Source organism: Solanum dulcamara, chromosome 5 (assembly GCF_947179165.1).
Source record: "Solanum dulcamara chromosome 5, daSolDulc1.2, whole genome shotgun sequence".
Classification (NCBI taxonomy): Eukaryota; Viridiplantae; Streptophyta; class Magnoliopsida; order Solanales; family Solanaceae; genus Solanum; species Solanum dulcamara.
The window spans coordinates 76,219,488-76,240,269 of NC_077241.1; the positions used below are offsets into that span (position 1 = coordinate 76,219,488).

Consider the following 20,782-nt stretch of genomic DNA (forward strand, 5'->3'; position numbering starts at 1 on the left):
TTTTTGCAAAGGAGGGTTAAACAAACTTTATTTGAAATTTACGAAAATGAAGTTGAAAAACAAGAGCACTTTTCCAAATTTGGAAGTAAAAATTGGTTACACTATGAGAACCTAAAACATCTAATCCTTTAAGGTTAACATATACAAGATTTATCTGAATCAAAAAAACACTTTTTTTTAGAAATATAACTGTTAATCCATCCTACTCTACCTATTCAAGAATTACTCATACCCTCTCATAATATTCAGGAAAATTAAATCATTAGAGAACAAAAGAATATAATTCACCCTTTATCTAGTGAACCAGTATTAGTATTAGGCCTCATTTTGTTCGAAAAGTGTTTTGATTTGAAAAGTGTTTTCTTATTCTCTTTATAAAAAATAATAAAATAATAATAAAAAAACACAATGCAAATTCTCACAAAGAGGGCATATATATGGTGTTTTTCAATTTGGCATCGATAATTTGTTTCCTACGTGACATTCTAGATATATTTTTTTTAGATAGTACACGTGTATTTAATTATTCAATTTTATAAATATTTTAGCGTAAGTTGAAAGACATAAATATCAGATCAAGTTAATGATCACGTAAAAGAAATTAAAAGATTATAATAGTGGGTCAAATATTAATCCGGGTTTAAACCCGACCTGATTACCCTTCCCTATCCAAAAACAACTAAGTGCTTGACAAAACGAATTTCACTCTCGTTTGTTCCTTCACCAAAGTATCAATGGCAGCAACTCTTCCGACAACTTCTTCCTCGTATCTACACTCGACAACTAAAATCCCTAAGACTTCTTTAAGGTACAATTTCCCCCTTTTTTTCCCAATTCAGTTTTCTTATTATCCGCTAAATTAATGTTTTTTTAAATAAATCTTTAACTTCTTACATTATTTTCAGCTGCGCAAGCAAAGTTTATGTTGGATTGAGAATTCAATCTCCAAGTAAGTATTATTACATAGTGGCTATCTTAATTTGTGTTCTTTTCTCTCTTGTTTTAATTGTATAACTGTGTTTTTTTTTGATAATTTTGGGCAGATTCTTATGGGGTGGCTACGTCTAATTTAAATGTTGAATTTTTCAACAGAGTTCACAAAAGTATTGAATCCAGGTAATCTTTTTCTTATAATTATTGGGTGAATTTTGCAGCCAAAAAGTTCCTGTCTTGAATAATGATGTGTTGCTGTTATGTATACATAACCTAGTTTTGTTAGAATTGGAGTATTTGTTCTGTAGGGGCGAATCGAAGATTTAGAGCAGTGGGTTGATTTTCTTAGAATTATAGTATTTGGTCCGTAGAGGTGAATCCAGGATTTAGAGCAGTGGGTTGATTTTCTTAATAGTCACCAATGCTAGTGAATGTTCCCTTGTGTAGGAGCCAAAGGCATTGAGTTTCAGATGAACTCACTGCTTATACACTATGTTCACCTACATGGAAGGAATTGAGTTTTAACATGTCTGTGAGAATTATAGATGATTTGAATGTAGAGATGAATGGACTTCTTAGTTCTATAATTTTGAGTGAGTATTTGGCCTTGGTTGATCAGAAGATGAAGGTAGCGGAGATGAGAATGCTTAGATGGATGTGTGAGCATACTAGCAGAGATATGATTGGGAATGAAGGTATACATGGTAAGGTGGGAGTGACCTCTGTCGCAGACAAGACAAGATAAGAGAAGCGAGACTGAGATGGTTCGGGTATGTGAAAAAGAGGAGTGAGAGATTGGCAGCAACAGAAGTTAGGAGAGGTAGAGATAGGCTGAAAAAGAACTTGGGGAAGTGATTAGATAAGATATGACACAACTTCAACTTATTGAGGACATAACCCTACATAGGAATGTTTGGAGGTCGAGGATTAAGGTAGAAGGCTCATAAGTGGCCAAGTGTTGCCGTTTTTTATGTGGGAGAGCTAGGGAGTTATTTAGTAGTCGTGTAGTCTTATTCTTCAATGCCTAGTACTTTCTGTTGCCTCATTGGCTTTATATCTTGCTATTTTGTTGTCATTTTATTTTTGCCACCCTACTTCAATAAAATTTCTTCTGAACTGATGGTGTATCGGAAATAACCTCTCTATCCCACTTACCCTCCCAAACCCCATTTGTGAGATTACTCTAGGTGTGTTGTTGTTGTTGTTATTTTGGCCGTGGAAGTTGGAACTGTATAAGCGGGCTTCTATACAGAAAATCAATTTCAGCAAATAGCATATCTTATTTTCTTTCTTCCTTCTGCCTTTCACACCTATGCATATTTTTCTTTTAGTTCGTTGCCGTCCTAGCCGAGGATATTTTCCATGGGAGAGAGATGCTGCAGGCTAACTACTAACATAAAATGCCTAACAGACAAGCTGGAAAGGCCGAGTGCCCACAAAACAAGCAACTAGGAAACATATATGACTTGACCAAGGATAGTGAAATTTACTAATAAAAAATTAGCATAGAGTATATGACTCAACGGTTACTTGTGCAGAGCTATTCTTTCCTTTGTTGAGCTTTGTTTAAACTCTGCACATTTCTTGCTGCTAGATTGTTAATCTCACATTCAAACCTTATAATCTGTCAGCCTTGTTTTCTCTTTCATGTTTTTTTGCTTCTGATAATTTTTTTAAAAGGTTTTCTTTTTCCCAAAGCTCATGCCATCTTTTCTCAGTCTTGCAGATTTATTCTCTTGCTCCCTCTTCTTCATAAGTACCAAATATCCCCAAAATCCTTAGTTCCTTTCAATCTCTACTTGTAATCATCTAAATTATTTCTCTGTTTCATTGACCTAAATCTGCAACAAAGAGAATTGGATGAGCCGTTTTTATTCCATCGATGCTAACTGAATGACCTGATCATTGTTGTCCAACTACACTTGTTGGATTTGCTAGCCAGATTATCTTCACTCAATTCCTGCTCGACTCCAAATATGACACGTAAATCACTGTACACTCCTCTCCTCGATCCCACCTTCTTAATACCTCTCTGATCTCTTCCTCACATGAGTTTATGATTAATATTGCCTCCATCTTTGAAGGAACTAATATCTAGCATAGGTCAGTATACTTTGTTTACAATCAAATATCAAATCATTCCAAAGTTCAAATGATAATATGCCCCCCCCCCCCACACACCCAAACACAAAAATAAAAGGATATCAGTTGATCTGAATGAGGCGCGTCTCACTAACAAGAAGATCTGAATGAGGTGTAGCACTTGCCTCATTTTCAATGGACAGTCACTAACAAGCTTGTGCCTTGCATGTTCTCCTGTTCTGAATTATATTCCATGTGGTTCATTTATGAGCATATCCCATCTTATATGAGTGGAACCTCAATTCACCTTTGGATATAATGTTCCTATATTTTTTCTCAAGTTTCATTTGGCTGCTGCTTGTGTTTGTAACCTGACCCATAATTCCTAATTCCAGAACTAGAGATGGTAAAGCAACGCGTTCACAAGTTACCATGATGCCCATTGGAACACCAAAGGTGCCCTATAGAAATCCAACTGATGCATCGTGGCAATGGGTTGATTTATGGAATGCTCTTGTAAGTAACATGTCTTCAGTTTCTAGTTAAACTATCTGAGTATTGCTATCTGGATAAAAAAAAATTATTTGTTTTAGAAGTAATTTGAAATGTCAAGGTACAGAACCAGTCTCTTCTTATTAGTGGTTGTAGCCGGCACATTCATTGGCTGAACCACTATTTGAGTAGGACTTCTCAGTCCATTGAAGCTAAGCTTGATAACTTGTGATCTAGAGCCCTTTACAGTGTGCTCTTGATCACTTCCTGTTCGAAGAGTATCTTCATTTCTTCTTTGACTAATTGGATCATAATTAATATTTTGATCTGGGAAAATATCACTGAATTCTCGGGTGCAGTACCGCGAACGAGTTATTTTCATTGGAGAAGAGATAAATGAAGAATTTAGCAACCAGATATTAGCAACAATGCTGTACCTTGACAGTATTGATGATTCGAAGAAGCTCTTCATGTTTATCAATGGCCCTGGTGGTGATGTGAGTTCTTTACCAATTTTACTTTGCTGTCAAAGTTTCTTTTTTAAATAGAAACACCTCCTTTTTCTTCTGAATTTGTACTCAGACCGCTTTCTTTCTTCATTTTATTTGCTTAAAGTTACTTCTAATTGCAGCTAACTCCAACCATGGCCATCTACGACACAATGCAAAGTCTGAAAACTGCTGTTGGCACCCACTGTGTGGGCTTTGCCTACAATCTTGCCACTTTTCTTCTTGCTGCTGGAGAAAAGGTACCGCACTTCTCTCCTAGTGATGAAATGTGAACAAAAAACACATGCTTATCTACAGTGTCTTACTTAGAGTAGCTTTTCAAGTTGTTTGCACCTGATTATTTTATGCAAAGATGCAATTGACTTGTCTGGACATATTGGCTAGTTTCGCTGCTTCTTTTTTTCAATCTTTTTTTCCAGCATTTGACTTGAAAAGAAACTTGCCGGTATCAGCCACTTGTAATGAAAGCCCACAGAACTCTATTTTATGAGAGTTCATTTTATCTTATTTTAAACTAGAGGTGAATTTGCCTGATTGTGAGTTGGTCTTGTTTCTCTCCGAAGACCTCCATTGAGAGTTGTGATGCTATCTTGAAATGTGATTCTTACGATTCACTTGATGCTAATGCACTTGTTCATTCCTACCCTAAATGAGGCACCCTTTTGTTATGAGAACTGTTAATGCAAAGACCACAAATGATGATAGGTGTATTCACATTAAACACTCTTGGGAAAAAGTTCTCCAGGATTTTTTGTTTTGTCTAGTTTCTTTTGTCGGTGATGTGATTGTGTGGAAAGGGAAACTAAAGCGTAATATTAATTTGATAAGTTTCATTGTGAAGGGCAATCGATGTGCAATGCCTCTTTCAAGGATTGCACTAGAATCTCCAGCTGGAGCAGCACGCGGACAGGTTTGCTTGCCATGACATTTTGGAAGGAAATGTTTGTTTTTGATGATCTATCTGAGACTACAATATGCTTACATTTTCATCTTTTGGCAGGCTGACGATATTCGTAATGAAGCAGATGAACTACTCAGAATTAGAGATTACCTTTTCAAGGAGTTGGCGGAGAAGACAGGCCAGCCTATTGAAAAGGTATGTCATCGTTTTTCAAACTATGATTCGAAATAAGTTTCCACCTAAATGGACTCTCATTATATCGAGTAAAAATTGACCTCTGCATGTCAAAACTATTGATCATGGTAACTGGAACATGTAGGTTCACAAGGATTTAAGTCGATTGAAGCGATTTACTGCTCGAGAAGCTCTTGAATATGGTCTTATTGACCGTATAGTTAGGCCTTCCCGTATTGACACAGATGCTCCGCCGAGGGATATCACAGCAGGTCTTGGTTAAGTCTTTATGCCTCGTAAACGAAATGGCTGATAGTAGTTGTACGAGTTGCAGTGTTGTTCTGCAAAAAAAAATTGTTTAATATGCATATTGAACTCTTGATCTCATCTACTTATTCAAAAATTTGCAGAGCTGTTGAAGTAAAAGAATTGAAGTTTAATCTTTCGTATTATTTTCAGTGCCGATGATCTGAACGTAGTGTCCAACTCGTTGTACTATTTTCAAAAAAAAAATCCAGAAAAAAGTTACATATAGTTATACATTGTGTCAATTTTTTCCCTCCAAATTTGGAAAAAAGTTTTTCTAGTTAAAAAAAATTCTATCACAAAATATCATGATTTCAAATCATCATTTGAGCATGCCATTTGGGATCATGTTTTTTCTCAAAAAATAAAATAAAATAGGATTTGAGATTTCAAATTGTGAATTCAATAAATGTAAAATTTGATCCATGAGTTTATATTATAAAAAAGATATGTCGTTTAAATTTTTCAAAAAAAAACTTATGCTCTAAATGAATAGATTGCTCGTATAATGTGAAAGGATTATATTGTTCATTAGTGTATCTTTATAATATTATGTTTATTTGAAATTTTGCGGTCACAAACTTTTATTTATAAAAAGAACATGAAAATATGTGATTTATCAGGGTATTTTAATATCTTGTTTATATTTATGGTTTGCTCATTTTGGTAAGATTGTATAAAAATTGAAAAAGTTAATTTTTGTTAATTATCACAACTTGTGGAGTTTTCATATTTATGAAAAAAGCTATAACTTAAAAAAATCTAAATTTACATATTCAAACAAAATTTCAACTTCAACATCAATCCGATTCCAAATCCTATCCAAACGGTACCTTAATATGTCACCCAGTGGAGAAATTTAACAATCCAAATTGCCAAGAAAAGCATCAATATTCAACTCAAAAATTTCATAATAGAAATGTAAAGACCAAGAATAATAAGAAATGTAACAGCTAAAGAAATTGGTGTATCACTAAGAGAGGCGCAAAAATGGCAAGTTTGAACCAATTATTCAGAGTTGTCATCCCTGGGTGTTTAGTTGTGGTGATGATTTGATGGTTTCATCCCATTTGATTGCTCCTTTTGGCATCCCCAAACAAGTCCTACTGTCACCATCTTCTCCTACCATCTTTTCCTCTCAGTCAGTTTGTGATAATGGATTTTGCTTCTGATTACAAATCAAAAAAAGGGAACAGAAATGTCAGAAAGTAGGCTGTCAAGATTGTTATGGATGGAGACAAAAATGGATCTTGCAAGGTGTCATACACATTTTCATTTGATTTTGCAATTCAAGAAAGTAAATAAAAAATATCACCGAAATTTTATGGGATTACAAGACGTATACAGTTTTAGTTGGAACTGTATTAGACGTATTTAATTTCAGTTAGGTTACTTGGAGAGAGGCTACTCTATCATAAGTCCTAGTTCATGCCTATATAAAGGGAGCATTTCAAAAATCTCATAAATTCTTGAAATATTCTTAAAAAGATCAAGGAGGTCCAAATTATCCTTAATTCGAAAATTACACTATTAATAGCCTTCGCCCTCGAATCGTGAAAAAAAATTCAGAAAGAAGAATCAAGGGAGAAATAAAATTGTTCTTATTATTTTATCAATAAAATTTGTTGCAAATAACCCAGTTCCAGGTTTGTGCCCTCTACGACTTCTCCCCACATTTCGTCAATTTTTAATTTGCAAAATGTATCAAAAATGTTATTTTGTCTTGTGTCTTACATATGAAAGATAAAAAGTTAAAAGTAAAGAGTTACACAAGACAGGTAAAAAGTTAAAAATAAAGAGGTGAGTTATTCTTTTCGAAATAGAGAGAATAACTTCTTTCCTAAGGTAATTGTAAGAGCACGGAAAATAATTCTTAAATGAACGGATTGGATCAAGGAAGTCGATCACAATAAAAGGTGCAAAGTACAAAATGTGCCATTTAATTAAGAGGATGAATATGCCTGTTAAAACTAGACATAAACCCTTATAACACTCTAAGATGTGATTCATTTTCTAGGAATCCATCCATAAACCTAGACCGTGGTAACTTCCGTAACAAAAGCGTCACGACAACATCACATCTAAAATTCTACAGCAAAACACCAGAATAACAAAGGCTATCTAGAAAACTAGTTTGGATTACTGCACAGACCTCAAACAAACATCAAATAGGAGGTGAGAAAGATCAATAGGAGCTTCGTTAAAGACACGTAGTCCTAGTGGTCTAGTAAACCACATTCAAATTCCACCCTATGCTGGAAGAGTTGCATTTATTTCAGCTGGCTTAGTCCTAGAATCAGGGGCTGACCAATTATCTACGCGGAAAGAAGAGGAAGTTGGCGTGGTTTGTTTTACTGAGGAGTGATAAGGGTCTTCCGTCTCGGGTAGAGGAACAGCAGCAATAATGGACTCTGGTTTGTTTTTCTTGGTTCTCTGTTCATGTTGCTCTCCAGCAAGAAAGCTGCCTATAACAATCTGATTAACAGCAACAAAGATAGAAGACCAAATGTCATCATCCGAACGGCTAATAATTGATTGCAACTCCAAGATATTACTTTCTTTTGTCAAGTAAGCATAAATTCAAGAATAAATAAGACTGCTATGTTTAGGCAAACCGATACCTGCACAGGACTGGCAGCTACTAATAGACCAGCTACTCCACCCCCAACAACACGTCCATCAGGGCTTGCTAGTGATACACTCATTCCGCCAGATCTGTTTCTCATTCCTCCAGTCTCTGATGGCATAAATGATCCGGTCAAAGACAGTATCTCAAACCGGCCCTAAAAGAACAATGAAAAGGGAATGTTATACAAAAATGTCTATCAATAACAATATATGCACACAGAGAATGCTAAACATCAATTCTCCATGCAATAAAGGCTCAGGATAATTTTTAAAAAGGTAATGTAAATGTGCCATCAAGAATTCATGTTTCATCGACACTCCTAATCACTAACATAAGGTTTTTTAGAAGTTGGGATGCCACAGTTGTACGTGAACGGAGAAAATACACATGCGCCAACGTACAGAGGCAGGAAGAATCCGAACCTATAAAAAATTTAAGTTGCAGGGCACCTTCCTTAAAAAAGAAAGAAGAAAAAGCACAAATCAGATAAAAGGCCTTAGTGTGATTATTCATTTGACCTGTCTTCTGCATATACTATTCTGATTGATTCGTATCTACCAAGCCATTCATTTGAAAGTCAAGTAGAGCGCAGATTGCTATATAGTTGTGCTCAAGAAATTTATCTCTGTGTTTTTTCTTCACCAAAAACTAGAACATAGAAGAGTACACGGATTAAAGCTGATGGCATTATTTGTTCAAAAGATGTGTCACGATGCTGAAGTCTTTCAATACACTAACAAACATAGGTGTTTACTCCTATGAATTGACACTATTCGAGAAAAATAATGAGCTTGTCCTACAATTCGAGGCTGACGTTGCACCATTATGAAGGTGCAAATTAAACTCTTTTATTTTCAATCCGTTCAAGAAGAATAGGCCAAAATCAAGGCTTTATTGAGTAAAGACATGAAAATGGAAAATTGATTTTTGAGCAAAAGATAAAAGTCGATTCTAAATCTCTTTCTCCTGACATGGAAAAGTAACAACCAAAAGACAAATCACCAACAAAGGTTAGATTTTTATTCATTTTATTGCCGCGCTTTTTTCTATGTACTAATCTTCTTTTGGGATCTTCTTTCTTGAATTTTTCAAATTTTCACACTAATTAGTTTCTTTTTCGCATGATTTGTTATGGTTTCTTTTACATGTAAATGGAAACACAACTTCTGGACCATTTTGAGGATGATGGAAAACGATAAGCAAATGAGGAAATGCAATAAGCTATACTTATTTACACTAAATTAACTTCCCCTCCATAGATAGTGAGTGTATATCTTAATCTCTCAGCAGATGATATATTAGTTTTGAGCTGTAGTCATTAAGATTCATTAAGACTTATGAATGTGCTGATTAAGATCCACAATTCTAGATTAAGATCCTTTTTATTTCAATAAAGGTGAAGACAAAGCTCTTCACAAGTAACTAACCAGTAAGCAGTGGTAAGTTACATCTGAGAGAATATTGACACACGTAAATTTGGAAGTGTACGACAAGTTTTTCTACTTCTCGATTAAATAAAAAGCAAAGAGTATGACATCTATTTGATTAGAAAAATAGGCACAAACTAAAGTTTATCAGATGAAGATAGTAATATCACAAATAGAAGCAATGATGAAAAAAGTCTAGAGCACTTCAAATATGACATCAATCAACATGAGTAAGAGAGAAAAACTATGCAGCACCTCATACGTCAATGTGCCACCAGAGGAGTCTGGTTGACGAAGTGTAACACTTGAAATCACACCATTTGCTGAAAGAATGCATATTGCTCGAGGCCCTTGTTGAGAGAATGATATAACCTTCATGGTGACATCCTAAAGAAAGATCGAAAGAACAGTTAGCAATGCACATTCAGTTCAATATGAAACAGTCATTCAAACATTCTTATATTTATGTTTGCCAAGAAAAGATCATGTCAATTTGTACCAAATATAGCAAATTTCCCCCTTTTCTTGGTTTTGGGTGGAGAGGGGATATTACATAATGGTCAGTATTTTTAGAAATTTCTGAATTGGCATCTGTCATCTAGTTTGATTCACATGACACTCACGGGTTGAACCGATGAGGTGCCAAGGTATATAGAAAGAGAAGATAAATAATGTCTATTATCACACGCGTTATGCAAGCAACCCATAACTTGTTTATGCAGATTTGTTAAAGTCATTGTAAAAAGAAAATTTCCATATGTACAACTAAGATTTACCTCTCCAGTATTTACAATAATAATATGAGGTGTAAAATTAGCACCAACAGAGCATGAAACCCATTCACCTACAGATAGAAATTAAATTATTAGTAAAAATTGACACAAACCTTAACATAAACCATGCAACTACAGAAACATATTTCACGTACAGTGGGTAAACAAAAGTGGTTTGGGATTTTTTTCCGTTCTTGTGAATAAGTCATTCTGGTACATGGCATGAAACTTCATCACACAAAAAGATCATAATTTTATATAAAGCCAATGGTGCCGCCCAAAAAAGAGTGTCTCCCATGTATTCTTCACCCAAATAACTAATGACATGTTGTTTGTCAAGTCACAAATAACTAATGATTATTAGAGAAGTCTAGAAAAGCAGTGGCAGAGCCACCTTACGCTAAGATTTGTCAATTGGCACCCCCTCGTCAGAAAATTACACTATTTAGCTAGGTTAAAATTTTTGTTTTTTGTATAAATACTATATATTGACTCCCCTTATTTTTTTAAATGTGTCTGGTTTTTTATATTTGACACACTCAGTAAAATTTCTGCCTCCACCACGATGGAAAAGTGTCTCCAACTTCCTCCAAAAGAAAATGGAAAACATGAAGTAGACAATCTCGGGCTAATTGTGTTGTGGAAAGTTCATAAGGAGAAACCTCTTAGAAACGTTGGGGACAATCACCTCTGAAGAAGACATTGTTTCAAAATACTGTGTTTCCCTCCCGTGGCATCCTTTAACACATAATGAATCCCCCCCACTTAACTACCAAAAAATGAGGGACTGGAAAAGAGGAAAACCAATTCAATGCTATACAACCAGACACAACGAAGAAAAATAACAATATAAAACAGAAAAGAGAGGGCAGACTGCTAAGGTTCAAAGTGATTGTGTCACTGATAATGAACAGTAACAGAAGAAGTAGAATACAACAATAACTAGAGTTAAATTTCCACGAGTATACACATGTTCGCTTAGTACAAAGATCCATCTATTCGGAAGGGCTAACAAAAGCACAAATATGACAAGAACCCAGCTTAAGGAACTCCAAAAAAAATATAGTGAATTACAGTGTCATCATTGGGAATAAAAGTAGCCCAGCAATTAGGTGAGGTCAAAGATGCTATTAACATAACTCCTTTCCTAATATTCCTAGGGTAGCAGCAGGTCTTAAGAGTTCAAATTCACACTACTATTTCCTTATTAAGCAGTAGATTATATCTGGAAATCCAGGATAACAATTTCCTCAGTAAAACTACTCCCATGAAAAATCCTACAATGACATGTATAAGTTTTATAAGATTCTTCAATTCCAGACCAACCAAAAAGTACCACCTCACACTCAGAGCTGTCCATTGGCATCAAGATCTATTTACAATAGGCCCCACCTCTACACACATCCTACATTGTTTTCCCGTAACTCCACAAAATCACACTTTTCTTTCATTATGTTGTCTGGACCAACACATCTCAGCTACTCCGTTTAAGTGTTTTATTTTGACTAGACATAGAGTTTAAGAAGCAAAGTGTGAGACTTTTGAATCTATGTGATCGTAAATTTGTCACGTAGAATGTTGAAATAAAATATAGAAAAAGACACTCTTTTGGGGTCAGAACAAAAAGGAAAGTAAGATAATTGGCACAAATAGAATATTTCACTAGATACATATTACCTCCCACCTGCCTCATCAAAGTTTAGACAAACAAAATTCAAACACCAAAAACTAATTAATTCAACGAAGTACACAGATCTATTGAACAGAACATTTAATTAATCAACTTGCATGTGAAAAAAAAAAGATTAGAGCTTTGAACTAATAGAAAAGAAACAGCACACAGACTAACTAATCCATAAAGTTGTTATCTTTACCTGGAGTCTCTAAATCAACTTTTGGTTGATGATGGGTTTTACTAACTAACCCAACTGGCCGGATTTTCCCCCTTTTCTCCGACGATGAAAAATCAATCACCGGCGACGGTGCAGATGATGAAATTGGCTTTGGAGAAAGAACATTTACAGACCCATCTGGTGCATACTTTCTTGGTCTGCCTCTCTTCTTCTTCACAGTAGCTGATAAGCCGGCGCCGGCAGACATGGCGGTTGCCGGCGTTGGTGAGACAACAACAACCTGGGATGTCACTGTTTGTGTTGTTGGATTCTCAGTGGTCCTTGCTGCCACATGGTAATCTGATGGAGCATCTGATCGCACCACTGTAACTCCACTGTTACTCCCCTCCATAGCCCCCCCCCAAAAAAAAAAGAACAGAAAATTTCCCTCTCCTTTCCTTCAAAACCCCATAAAATTTCCTTCAATAAAGAAACCCAGAATTATTTTTTTAGGGGAAAAACATAAATTAAGCTTAATTAGTGCTAATTTTGAAGTCTTACCAGAGCTTATCACAAAAACAGACTTAGAATAAAACAAGAAAGTTAAGCAAAGAATGAAGATGGAAATGATCAGAATTTTTTGTTGAAAATTTTAAGATTTTTTTGAGAATTAAAAACTGAAATTATGGGGAAAAGATTGAATTTTTAGGCTTTATCAAGTAATGAGATTCTTGAGAAAATGTGAAAATGGAGGTTTTGATAAGTTAAAAAAATAAAAAATAAACAACTAATTTTGGGGTTGCTAACTTTCCTCAGTATGTCCGAATCGTAATTAAAGGAAAATAATAATGATGAAAAAAGTTAATTAATTAATATTTCATTGAATAATTAAATACAGTGAGGATGGAAAATTATGTATTTTGTTTAAGAAAATGGTTTGGAATCCGGTTTGGGAAAAGAAAATTCTGAAAAAAAGAGAAAATTATGGTTGGGAAAAGTGAAATTAGGTTACAAGGCATGAAGACAACTATCACTCTTTTTTAAAAATAAAAAAAACATTGAAAATAATAAATAAAAAGTATGTATAAATATATGTGACATAAACATTGAGTACATCTGTATTTATTAATATCAATCTTATCAGTGATTAATAATATTTTTTTCTCGGTATCAAATACAGACAAAATAGTACGAACATGAAAAAAGAAGAAAAAAAAGTGAAATAAGAGGAAAATGTAATCTGCCTTTACTTTAGTGTTTGATTTTTTACTAATTTTGTTAAAACTATGATAAATTTATAAATTATCCTTTTTTACAATTCAAAATATTAAAAATCATTGAGAAATTGTAATAAAAAAAATATTTGACTTCTATATAGTACTCCATAATGTCATATAAAATAAGATAAATGAATTATTCTTTTACTTTAGTAATAGTTTTTCTTGTTTAATTAATTTTTTTCCTTAAGAATTCTTTACAATGAAGGTAGGACAGTATTGTGGGCATATCTTTAGGTTCGTTTGGTGTGATAGATAAGAGAATTTAATCCTAGTATAATTTTTAAGTATTTTTAAATTTGTTGTTTGATTGTAAAAGATGGGATAACTTATTTCAGGATTAACAATTGTACTGGATAAGTTATCTCTCAGAGAGAGTGGATTAGTAATTTCAGAATAACTTATCGTGGATAAAGTAGGTAAAATAATAAAAATACCCCCGTAAACTCTCTTTTATACACCACTTTTTATATTCATGTATATTAACATAATTTTTAACAACATTTATAATAACATTCACAATTTTAATTAATCGTTATTTTTATGATAATATATTTTTTATTAAAAATTACATCTTATAAATAAAATTTCTATTTATTAATATATTATAAGTTGAATTTATTTATCTAATTCTTATGTTTATTTATATTTTGATTTCTCTTAAAATGTTCACTTCATTACTAAATTACATATTTTTAATTAAATAGTTTATTATTCACTTAAAAATTATATTTTGCATATCAATTAAAATGTAGATAATTTTAATAATAAAATTTATTTTACTTTAATAAACTTTAAATGAAAGTTTTATTTTTAAGCTAAATAAGATAAAAGTTTTATTTTTAAGCTAAATAAGATGAAAGTTTTTTATTTTTAAGCTAAATAAGATGAAAGTTTTTTATTTTTAAGCTAAATAAGATGAAAATTTTATTTTTAAGTTAAATAAGATGGAAGTTTTATTTAAAACTAAATAAGATGAAAGTTTAATTTTTAAGTTAAATAAGATGAAAGTTTAATTTTAAAAACACATGGTACAATCATGAAAATACATACACAAAAATATTTAAGTTAAATAAGATGAAAATTTTATTTTAGAGAATGAATATTTAATGCTTGCAAATACAATGTAAGAAAGAATAAACTAAATAAGGTGGAGGGTATTTTTGTAAACACACAACTTATTCTTAGAAATCATGCAATGAATATAATTTTGAATATAACAAACCAAACAAGCAACAAAAACTACTCTCAACATAATTAATCTCAGCATAACTTATTCCAACATAATTTGTATCCAAACCAAACAACCCTTAAAGTGTAAAATTAGTGTTTAGCATTATCACCCAATGGATATGACTTTTAAGCAAAGCAATGCTCCTTAGCCTATTAAAAATTGTTTATATATTAAGATTTGTCCATGAAAATATAAAAAAGAATTGATTAAAGAGAAATAATTGCACAAATATTTCTATCGATAGCATGCATTATAAAAGAAGGAGATGCTTCAAAAATAGAATGATTGTTACTATCCATATTTTTTGTTTACTAATAAAACCTTTATTCTTTAATCCATTTATTTTTTGTTTGCTAATAAAACTTTCTCAATACCTAATTTTGACATACTTTATTTGAATAAGAATATATCAAAAACAATCTTTCTATATTCACAATATAAGAGTAAAATTGCATATACTCCAATCTTCTAAATCCTACTGATAAGAGTATACGGAATATGTTGATGTTGTTTAATCACACATTGTAGGTAAATTATGGAACTGAACATAAATTCATTATAGCTTAATTTTTTTATATTAATACAGTAAAACCTCTATAAGTGTATATGTTAGGGATCGAAAAAAAATATTTATTTATTGATAATATTAGTTTATCGATAAATGTATAAAATATTTATTTATCGATAAATAAATATTCATTATTTTAGAGAGTATTTTATAGTATGTGCCATAGAAAGAAAAGAAAAATTTGAATTAAGAATTTCAAAAGTTTAAATCTAGAAAACTAAAGAGTATAGTCTTTGCATGTTTATTATTTAAATCTAGGAAAGCTAAACAAATTTAGTGAAGTTTAATGTTCCTAATTGTATTTATTTATATAGAATATGAAGAGATTTTATATTAACTATAAAAGAAAAAAGCTGGAAATAGTTATTGGTCTAGTATTATTGACTGATTAAATATATATAAATTATTGATGTATTCTAGTAATTTTTACTTTATATTTTTTCTGGGTCTTTAATATTTTATTTTTAATTATCATCTAATGCATTTAGCGAGAATATTACTTTAATATAACTGGCTCAAGTCGAGACCAGAAAAAAATATTCATTTAGCAAGATTATTACCTTATCAAATATTACTTTATCGAGGTTTTACTCTAATGTAAAGTTTTTACACTATTAAGTATTTAATAGGTAACGGCATGTAACCATCTAATAATTAATACTAATAAATATAATTAATAACTTAAAAAATCAATAAATAACCCATTGCAACACAGATAGGAGAAAAATAATTTCACGTTTAAGGTGTTTAAATTTGAAAATAGTTTGTTCCCATTGTTATTCTTAAAAAAAATGAATTTACTATCTATCTAATTATATAAAAAAAACACATGCTTTCTACATCGCAAAATATATTTATTGTGATTACACTGGATTTGTTGTTGCTGTTGTTGATTTCTAAAAATAGTTATCTTAAATTTTGTGTATTAATTTTTTTTCTCATTTTTTAATTAGTACAATGTTTTTTAATACGACAACACACATCAATACTGATAAATAAATAAGTAATATTTCAAACAGTCAGATTATATCTTAAGATAAAATAAGGATAAAATAATTAAAACTCTTTTTAATTAATGTTTTTTTTAAAAATAGATTAAAAAAATCGATAAATAATTTGAGACAGGAAATAGCTTAAGAACACATTCATGTTTAATGGGAAATTCAAGCTATAATATTCAGAGACTTATGAAATTCCATCATTTACTTCATATTTTATCTATATATTGTGGGAGTTGTTGTAGGGCTAAAATAATAATTAAGAAACAGTCATTTTTATGTTTATGGTGTAAAGTATTACTAATAGAATAATTTAAATATTTCTAGTGGAAGCACAAGGATGCCAAATTGCCAAGTGGTAATCAAATTAATAATTAAGTGTTTAATTATTATTTTTTTAAAAGTAGGAGGTTATAATCAAAGTTATCAGAATAATTTTGTATTTATATATTTCCTTCCACTTGCAACCATGATGTGGAATTTGCAGAAACTTCAAGCCAGGTTCAATAACTCAAAATAATAATAATAATAATAAATTAATAATAAGAAAAAGGACAAGAAATTAAAATATGGGCCATTACACCTGTAAATGTACACAAATATTTTTTAAAATAAAATAGACGGTATCTTGAATAATTTTACATCCACTCACCAGAAAATATTACTAAACAAATGCCTGACAATTTTGAAAGGATATATTGTTATTATCTAAAAGCTAATTATTAAAAACAAAATTTCTCCCCCTAATAGGGGCCTTATTATTACATTTTTTTTATGTTTGCCTTGGTCAACTTTCGTGGTCCCACTAAGGGCCAAATTTCTCCCTAAAAATGAAACGGTTTTGTTCATTTATTTTTTATATATAAAAAATAATGATCGGCGCTAAATATATATTAATTAATAATTATAATATATATATATATATATATATATATTATTTTTAAATAATTAATATTTTTTGTAAATGTTCTTAAATTTTAAGACGACATTGAATTCAATAATAATTAATTAATATCGATAAAACATTTAACGCTCTTTGTTAATATATATATTTATTATCGTTAAAAAATTATTTTTATTATAATATTTATAATGGGCTATACTTTTGTTCATATATATATATAATTATTGTTATAGTATTAATCAATATATGTCTTCAAAGTTAAAAGGATTCAATGTTACCCTTGTTTATTTTCGTCAAAATAATGTGCGAACTCACCATATTAATTTCTGGCTTAAGTTATCGACGGATTTTTAAAATTATCCATATATTTTATTTAGACACCCATCTAAGACTAGTACCTATTGAAACGGTGTTTTGTTTTTTTTTTTTGAAAAAATTCTTCTTTTATCGACACTTGGTAATGCAAAAAATTTAAATATTTTTTGAAATAATAATTTCTTAATTAAAAAAAGAAAAGTAATTGAAATATTTTATCTCCATTTAATTGAAATATTTTATCTCCATTTTTGTTTTCAAAGCTTCCATTTTGTCTGCAACTTATTTTTTTTTAATAATTTTATTTCTTTTCAATCTTCATTAAAAAAATTCTAAATTAACTAATTGAAGAAAAAGACTTATACGCATCGGAGTGAAAAAAATTAGCCGAGGTCCATCCATCTCCATTTTCGATCACCTCCAAATAAACATTATTACTCAAATTAAAATGTAAACTCATTAAGGATATCAAAATGGTATCTGAAAATTTGATAAAATTAATTTGGATGCTCTCGACCGCCAGTAAACTCCCTTTCTTCGTTACTCTTGTACTAATCTCTCTCTATATCTTTCTCTTTGATGTACAGGTATGGAATTATTATTTTTTTTAAAAAGGTTTGAAATTTGCAACTAATGTGAGAAGAAGTTGGATCTTGTGGTTTGGTGAAGGAAATGTATGGGAAGAAGTTGAAGAATGAAGGGGGTTGGGTAGGGTGGAGCCGGGTAGAATATATAGTTATTTTTTGTAGATTTATTGAAATCAAGTACATAAATAAAAATTAAATTCTCGTTAGCGATTATTTTTGATTGAAAAAAAATCAAATTATGAAAACTTATTTTCTCTTTTTTGTTAAAAAAAAATAAATAGAAAATGTATTTGAAATAATTTTAAACATAATTTCATTTTTTCTCTAATTTTTGGGGCCCAATGCCACATGTCATCTTTTAAGTAAGCATTTTGCTATGTCACCTCGAGGTTACACACCCTTCATATTTTTTTGCTGATTATCAAAAAATGTTTAATAGTAACAACTTTTAAATAATTAAAAATGTTCAATATGTACTAGTTAATTTTAAAAGGCCGCCGATGATCGATGTTTTAAACCTAACATTTTTGCTTCCATCGGTAATCAAAATCATCAACGCGGTTATCATCATCATCAATATAAATTATCTGTCCATATTATTTTCTTTAAAAAGAAAAATTTACTTTAACTCTTAATCAATTGAAAAAAAAATAATCTCTAATAATCAAAATATCCGTGAAGGAAATTTCAGTAGTTCATTTTATTTCCTCGCTGAGTAAGAATGATTGGCATAGATCAAATAATCACAGTGTTCCCATTTTATTTTATATTTTTCTGGGGGATTTATTTTCCTATGTTTTTTAAAAAATCAAACATCATTGGAGATAGATACAATATGTTAATATTCATAATTTTATATTTGAAAGGTTTTGTTAATCATCTCTGGTCAGGGTGCCAAGTCTTAGATGTAAGGTTCGAATCCCTTCAGGATCATCTGTTTTCTTCCACGAAATAGTGGTAAGGTCATGTTGTCGTTGGTAGGTGTCGATGATTACGAATCCCCTCATGGCACGCTTTAAAGGAAAACAGCACCAAGATGTTGAGCTCATGGTATGCTTTACTGGAAATACTAACTCCCTATTTGATCTGGATGATATGTTGTCCTCTTTGCCAAAAGGCGCAAGTAGCATAAAGATAGAGACAATAAAAGAGAAAGATCTATATAAGTGATATCTATTAGTTGGAAATAGGTTAAAAGTATTCGTAGTAGTTGATTTTGAACCTACTGCTTTTTTAGGAGTACTTGACCTTATCATAAATGTATATATAGATTTTCCAATATTAAAATTTACAGTAGATGAATAGAAATGATTTTGACTATGATGTTTAGCAAGACTTGGGGCTCGTTCGTCCAAGCCTGCTGGGTTTTTTTATGATGTGTATTGATCACTTTGATAAATAAAAGCTTTTACTTACCAAAAAAGATATTTATATAATTTCAACTCATATTTTAGTTTTGATTAGTATGATGATAACATTAACATGTGTTGAGCTTAAATAGAGAAACATGTTCAGTTAGAATTCACATTACCGATTTTAATTTATTTGGAACTGAGGCATTATTTTTATAGTTTTTCTATGATGTCTCTTATCACTAATGAATTAACCCGTGCTTCGTAAATCAAAATATTGCTTCATAGTTAGTTTTTTAATTTTATAAGAGAATATCCATCTTATTAACCAAACATCTCTTCATGATTCTATCATGAATCATTAAAACGGGTAAATGACCTTATTAATACTTGTAAAATTACATTAGCATTGAAAACTTTTTCACTTTGTTAGTGTAAGCTAGCTAAAATCTCATCTTTGAGCACTTGAAAGTGAGCCAAAACTTCAAAATAATACCTCAAGCTTCATATAAATGAATCGACTCCCCTTAAATGGAAATCTCGGATTCCTAGTGTGAGACTTTTAGATACGACTCCAAATTTAGTCGGATCCCAATAATATCAAATATCAAATGAAAAACCAAAAGAAAAATGTTGTAACACCTTTATGATGATTGAAAGAAAGGGGAACTTACATAAATCCACTAGTTTAGGAGCAATTACTTAGATACACTCTAATTTGCAATATTATATATCTTACCATATTTATGTGCGTCCAGATACACGAATCTCTAGATACATGGATCAAAATTAGGTGTAGTTTGTTCTAGATACATTGTATCAAAGTAGATTCACATGTATTTGGGATACATAATAAATCTCGCTCGCCTCCCTCGCATCTCTCCTATCTCGCTCGCCACTCTTGCATGTATCTGGTATCTCACTCACCTCCCTCCTCAATATCGCTCGCCTCTCTCCCTATTTTAGTGTATCTGAAGCAAAAATACATGTATTGTCACGATCCAAACCTAGGGCCTAGACTTGATGGCAAATGAGGAACCCAAAAGTACCTCAAACAATCCTCTTAGCATTCTTTTAGCCTTTCATAGGTAATGACAATAAATAAACAAGCGGAAATCATAATAGTAAATCTTCAACTTACATATGTCCAACAATACCTCTAGCTTTTAGATTTAACGGGGCTAAGACAAGTCCCTAGTTCACCTTCAATCATAATAGAAAGAAATGTCATAAAAAGTGTCTAAAGATCTCAACATATCATAAGCTAGAAAGATAAAGGAGTATTGTTCCCGGAACATGGGAACTCACCAAAAGTAACCTTCAAACGAATTCTCAACTAGCCACGTGGAGGAAAACGAGAAGGAACATCGGTCCCTACATAGTGATATCATGTAGGCAAAAGAGTATTCGTTAGTACTTTGAATGTACTAAGTATGTAGGCATGCATTACAAAGTAAAACATTAAGGACATTTATAAGGTAAAGTACAT

The 20,782-nt window shown here is 31.4% G+C and overlaps 2 protein-coding genes across 3 annotated transcripts; one reads left to right on the top strand and one right to left on the bottom strand.

The window, feature by feature from the left end:
* The first annotated feature begins 655 nt into the window (after positions 1-655).
* Positions 656-5,543, top strand: LOC129889924 (ATP-dependent Clp protease proteolytic subunit-related protein 2, chloroplastic). Its single transcript, XM_055965400.1, has 9 exons — positions 656-808; positions 906-949; positions 1,044-1,116; positions 3,411-3,531; positions 3,867-4,004; positions 4,139-4,255; positions 4,858-4,926; positions 5,017-5,112; positions 5,237-5,543. The coding sequence occupies exons 1-9, from the start codon at positions 735-737 to the stop codon at positions 5,372-5,374; spliced, it is 870 nt and encodes a 289-aa protein (XP_055821375.1). The 5' UTR covers positions 656-734; the 3' UTR covers positions 5,375-5,543.
* A 1,738-nt stretch (positions 5,544-7,281) lies between these two features.
* Positions 7,282-12,907, bottom strand: LOC129889925 (AT-hook motif nuclear-localized protein 1-like). Of its 2 annotated transcripts, XM_055965402.1 has the most exons (6): positions 12,620-12,739; positions 12,101-12,538; positions 10,230-10,297; positions 9,709-9,840; positions 8,019-8,180; positions 7,282-7,872 (listed from the first exon to the last, which is right to left on the bottom strand). In XM_055965402.1, exons 2-6 carry the CDS (start codon positions 12,468-12,470, stop codon positions 7,648-7,650), a joined length of 957 nt encoding a protein of 318 aa, XP_055821377.1. In that variant the 5' UTR covers positions 12,471-12,538; positions 12,620-12,739; the 3' UTR covers positions 7,282-7,647. The 2 variants fall into 2 exon arrangements, with proteins under 2 accessions (XP_055821377.1, XP_055821376.1); XM_055965401.1 differs by having other exon boundaries at positions 12,101-12,907.
* Between the last annotated feature and the right edge of the window lie 7,875 nt (positions 12,908-20,782).

Excerpts from the sequence above, each read along its gene's own strand:
- LOC129889924 (XM_055965400.1), top strand. The coding sequence starts at position 735 with ATGGCAGCAACTCTTCCGACAACTTCTTCCTCGTATCTACACTCGACA. Across the intron at positions 809-905 it reads ATCCCTAAGACTTCTTTAAG|CTGCGCAAGCAAAGTTTATG; the intron begins GTACAATTTCCC and ends CATTATTTTCAG. Across the intron at positions 4,005-4,138 it reads TCAATGGCCCTGGTGGTGAT|CTAACTCCAACCATGGCCAT; the intron begins GTGAGTTCTTTA and ends TTCTAATTGCAG.
- LOC129889925 (XM_055965401.1), bottom strand. The coding sequence starts at position 12,470 with ATGGAGGGGAGTAACAGTGGAGTTACAGTGGTGCGATCAGATGCTCCA. Across the intron at positions 8,181-9,708 it reads GTGGCACATTGACGTATGAG|GGCCGGTTTGAGATACTGTC; the intron begins GTGCTGCATAGT and ends TTGTTCTTTTAG. Across the intron at positions 7,873-8,018 it reads TAGCTGCCAGTCCTGTGCAG|ATTGTTATAGGCAGCTTTCT; the intron begins GTATCGGTTTGC and ends GCTGTTAATCAG.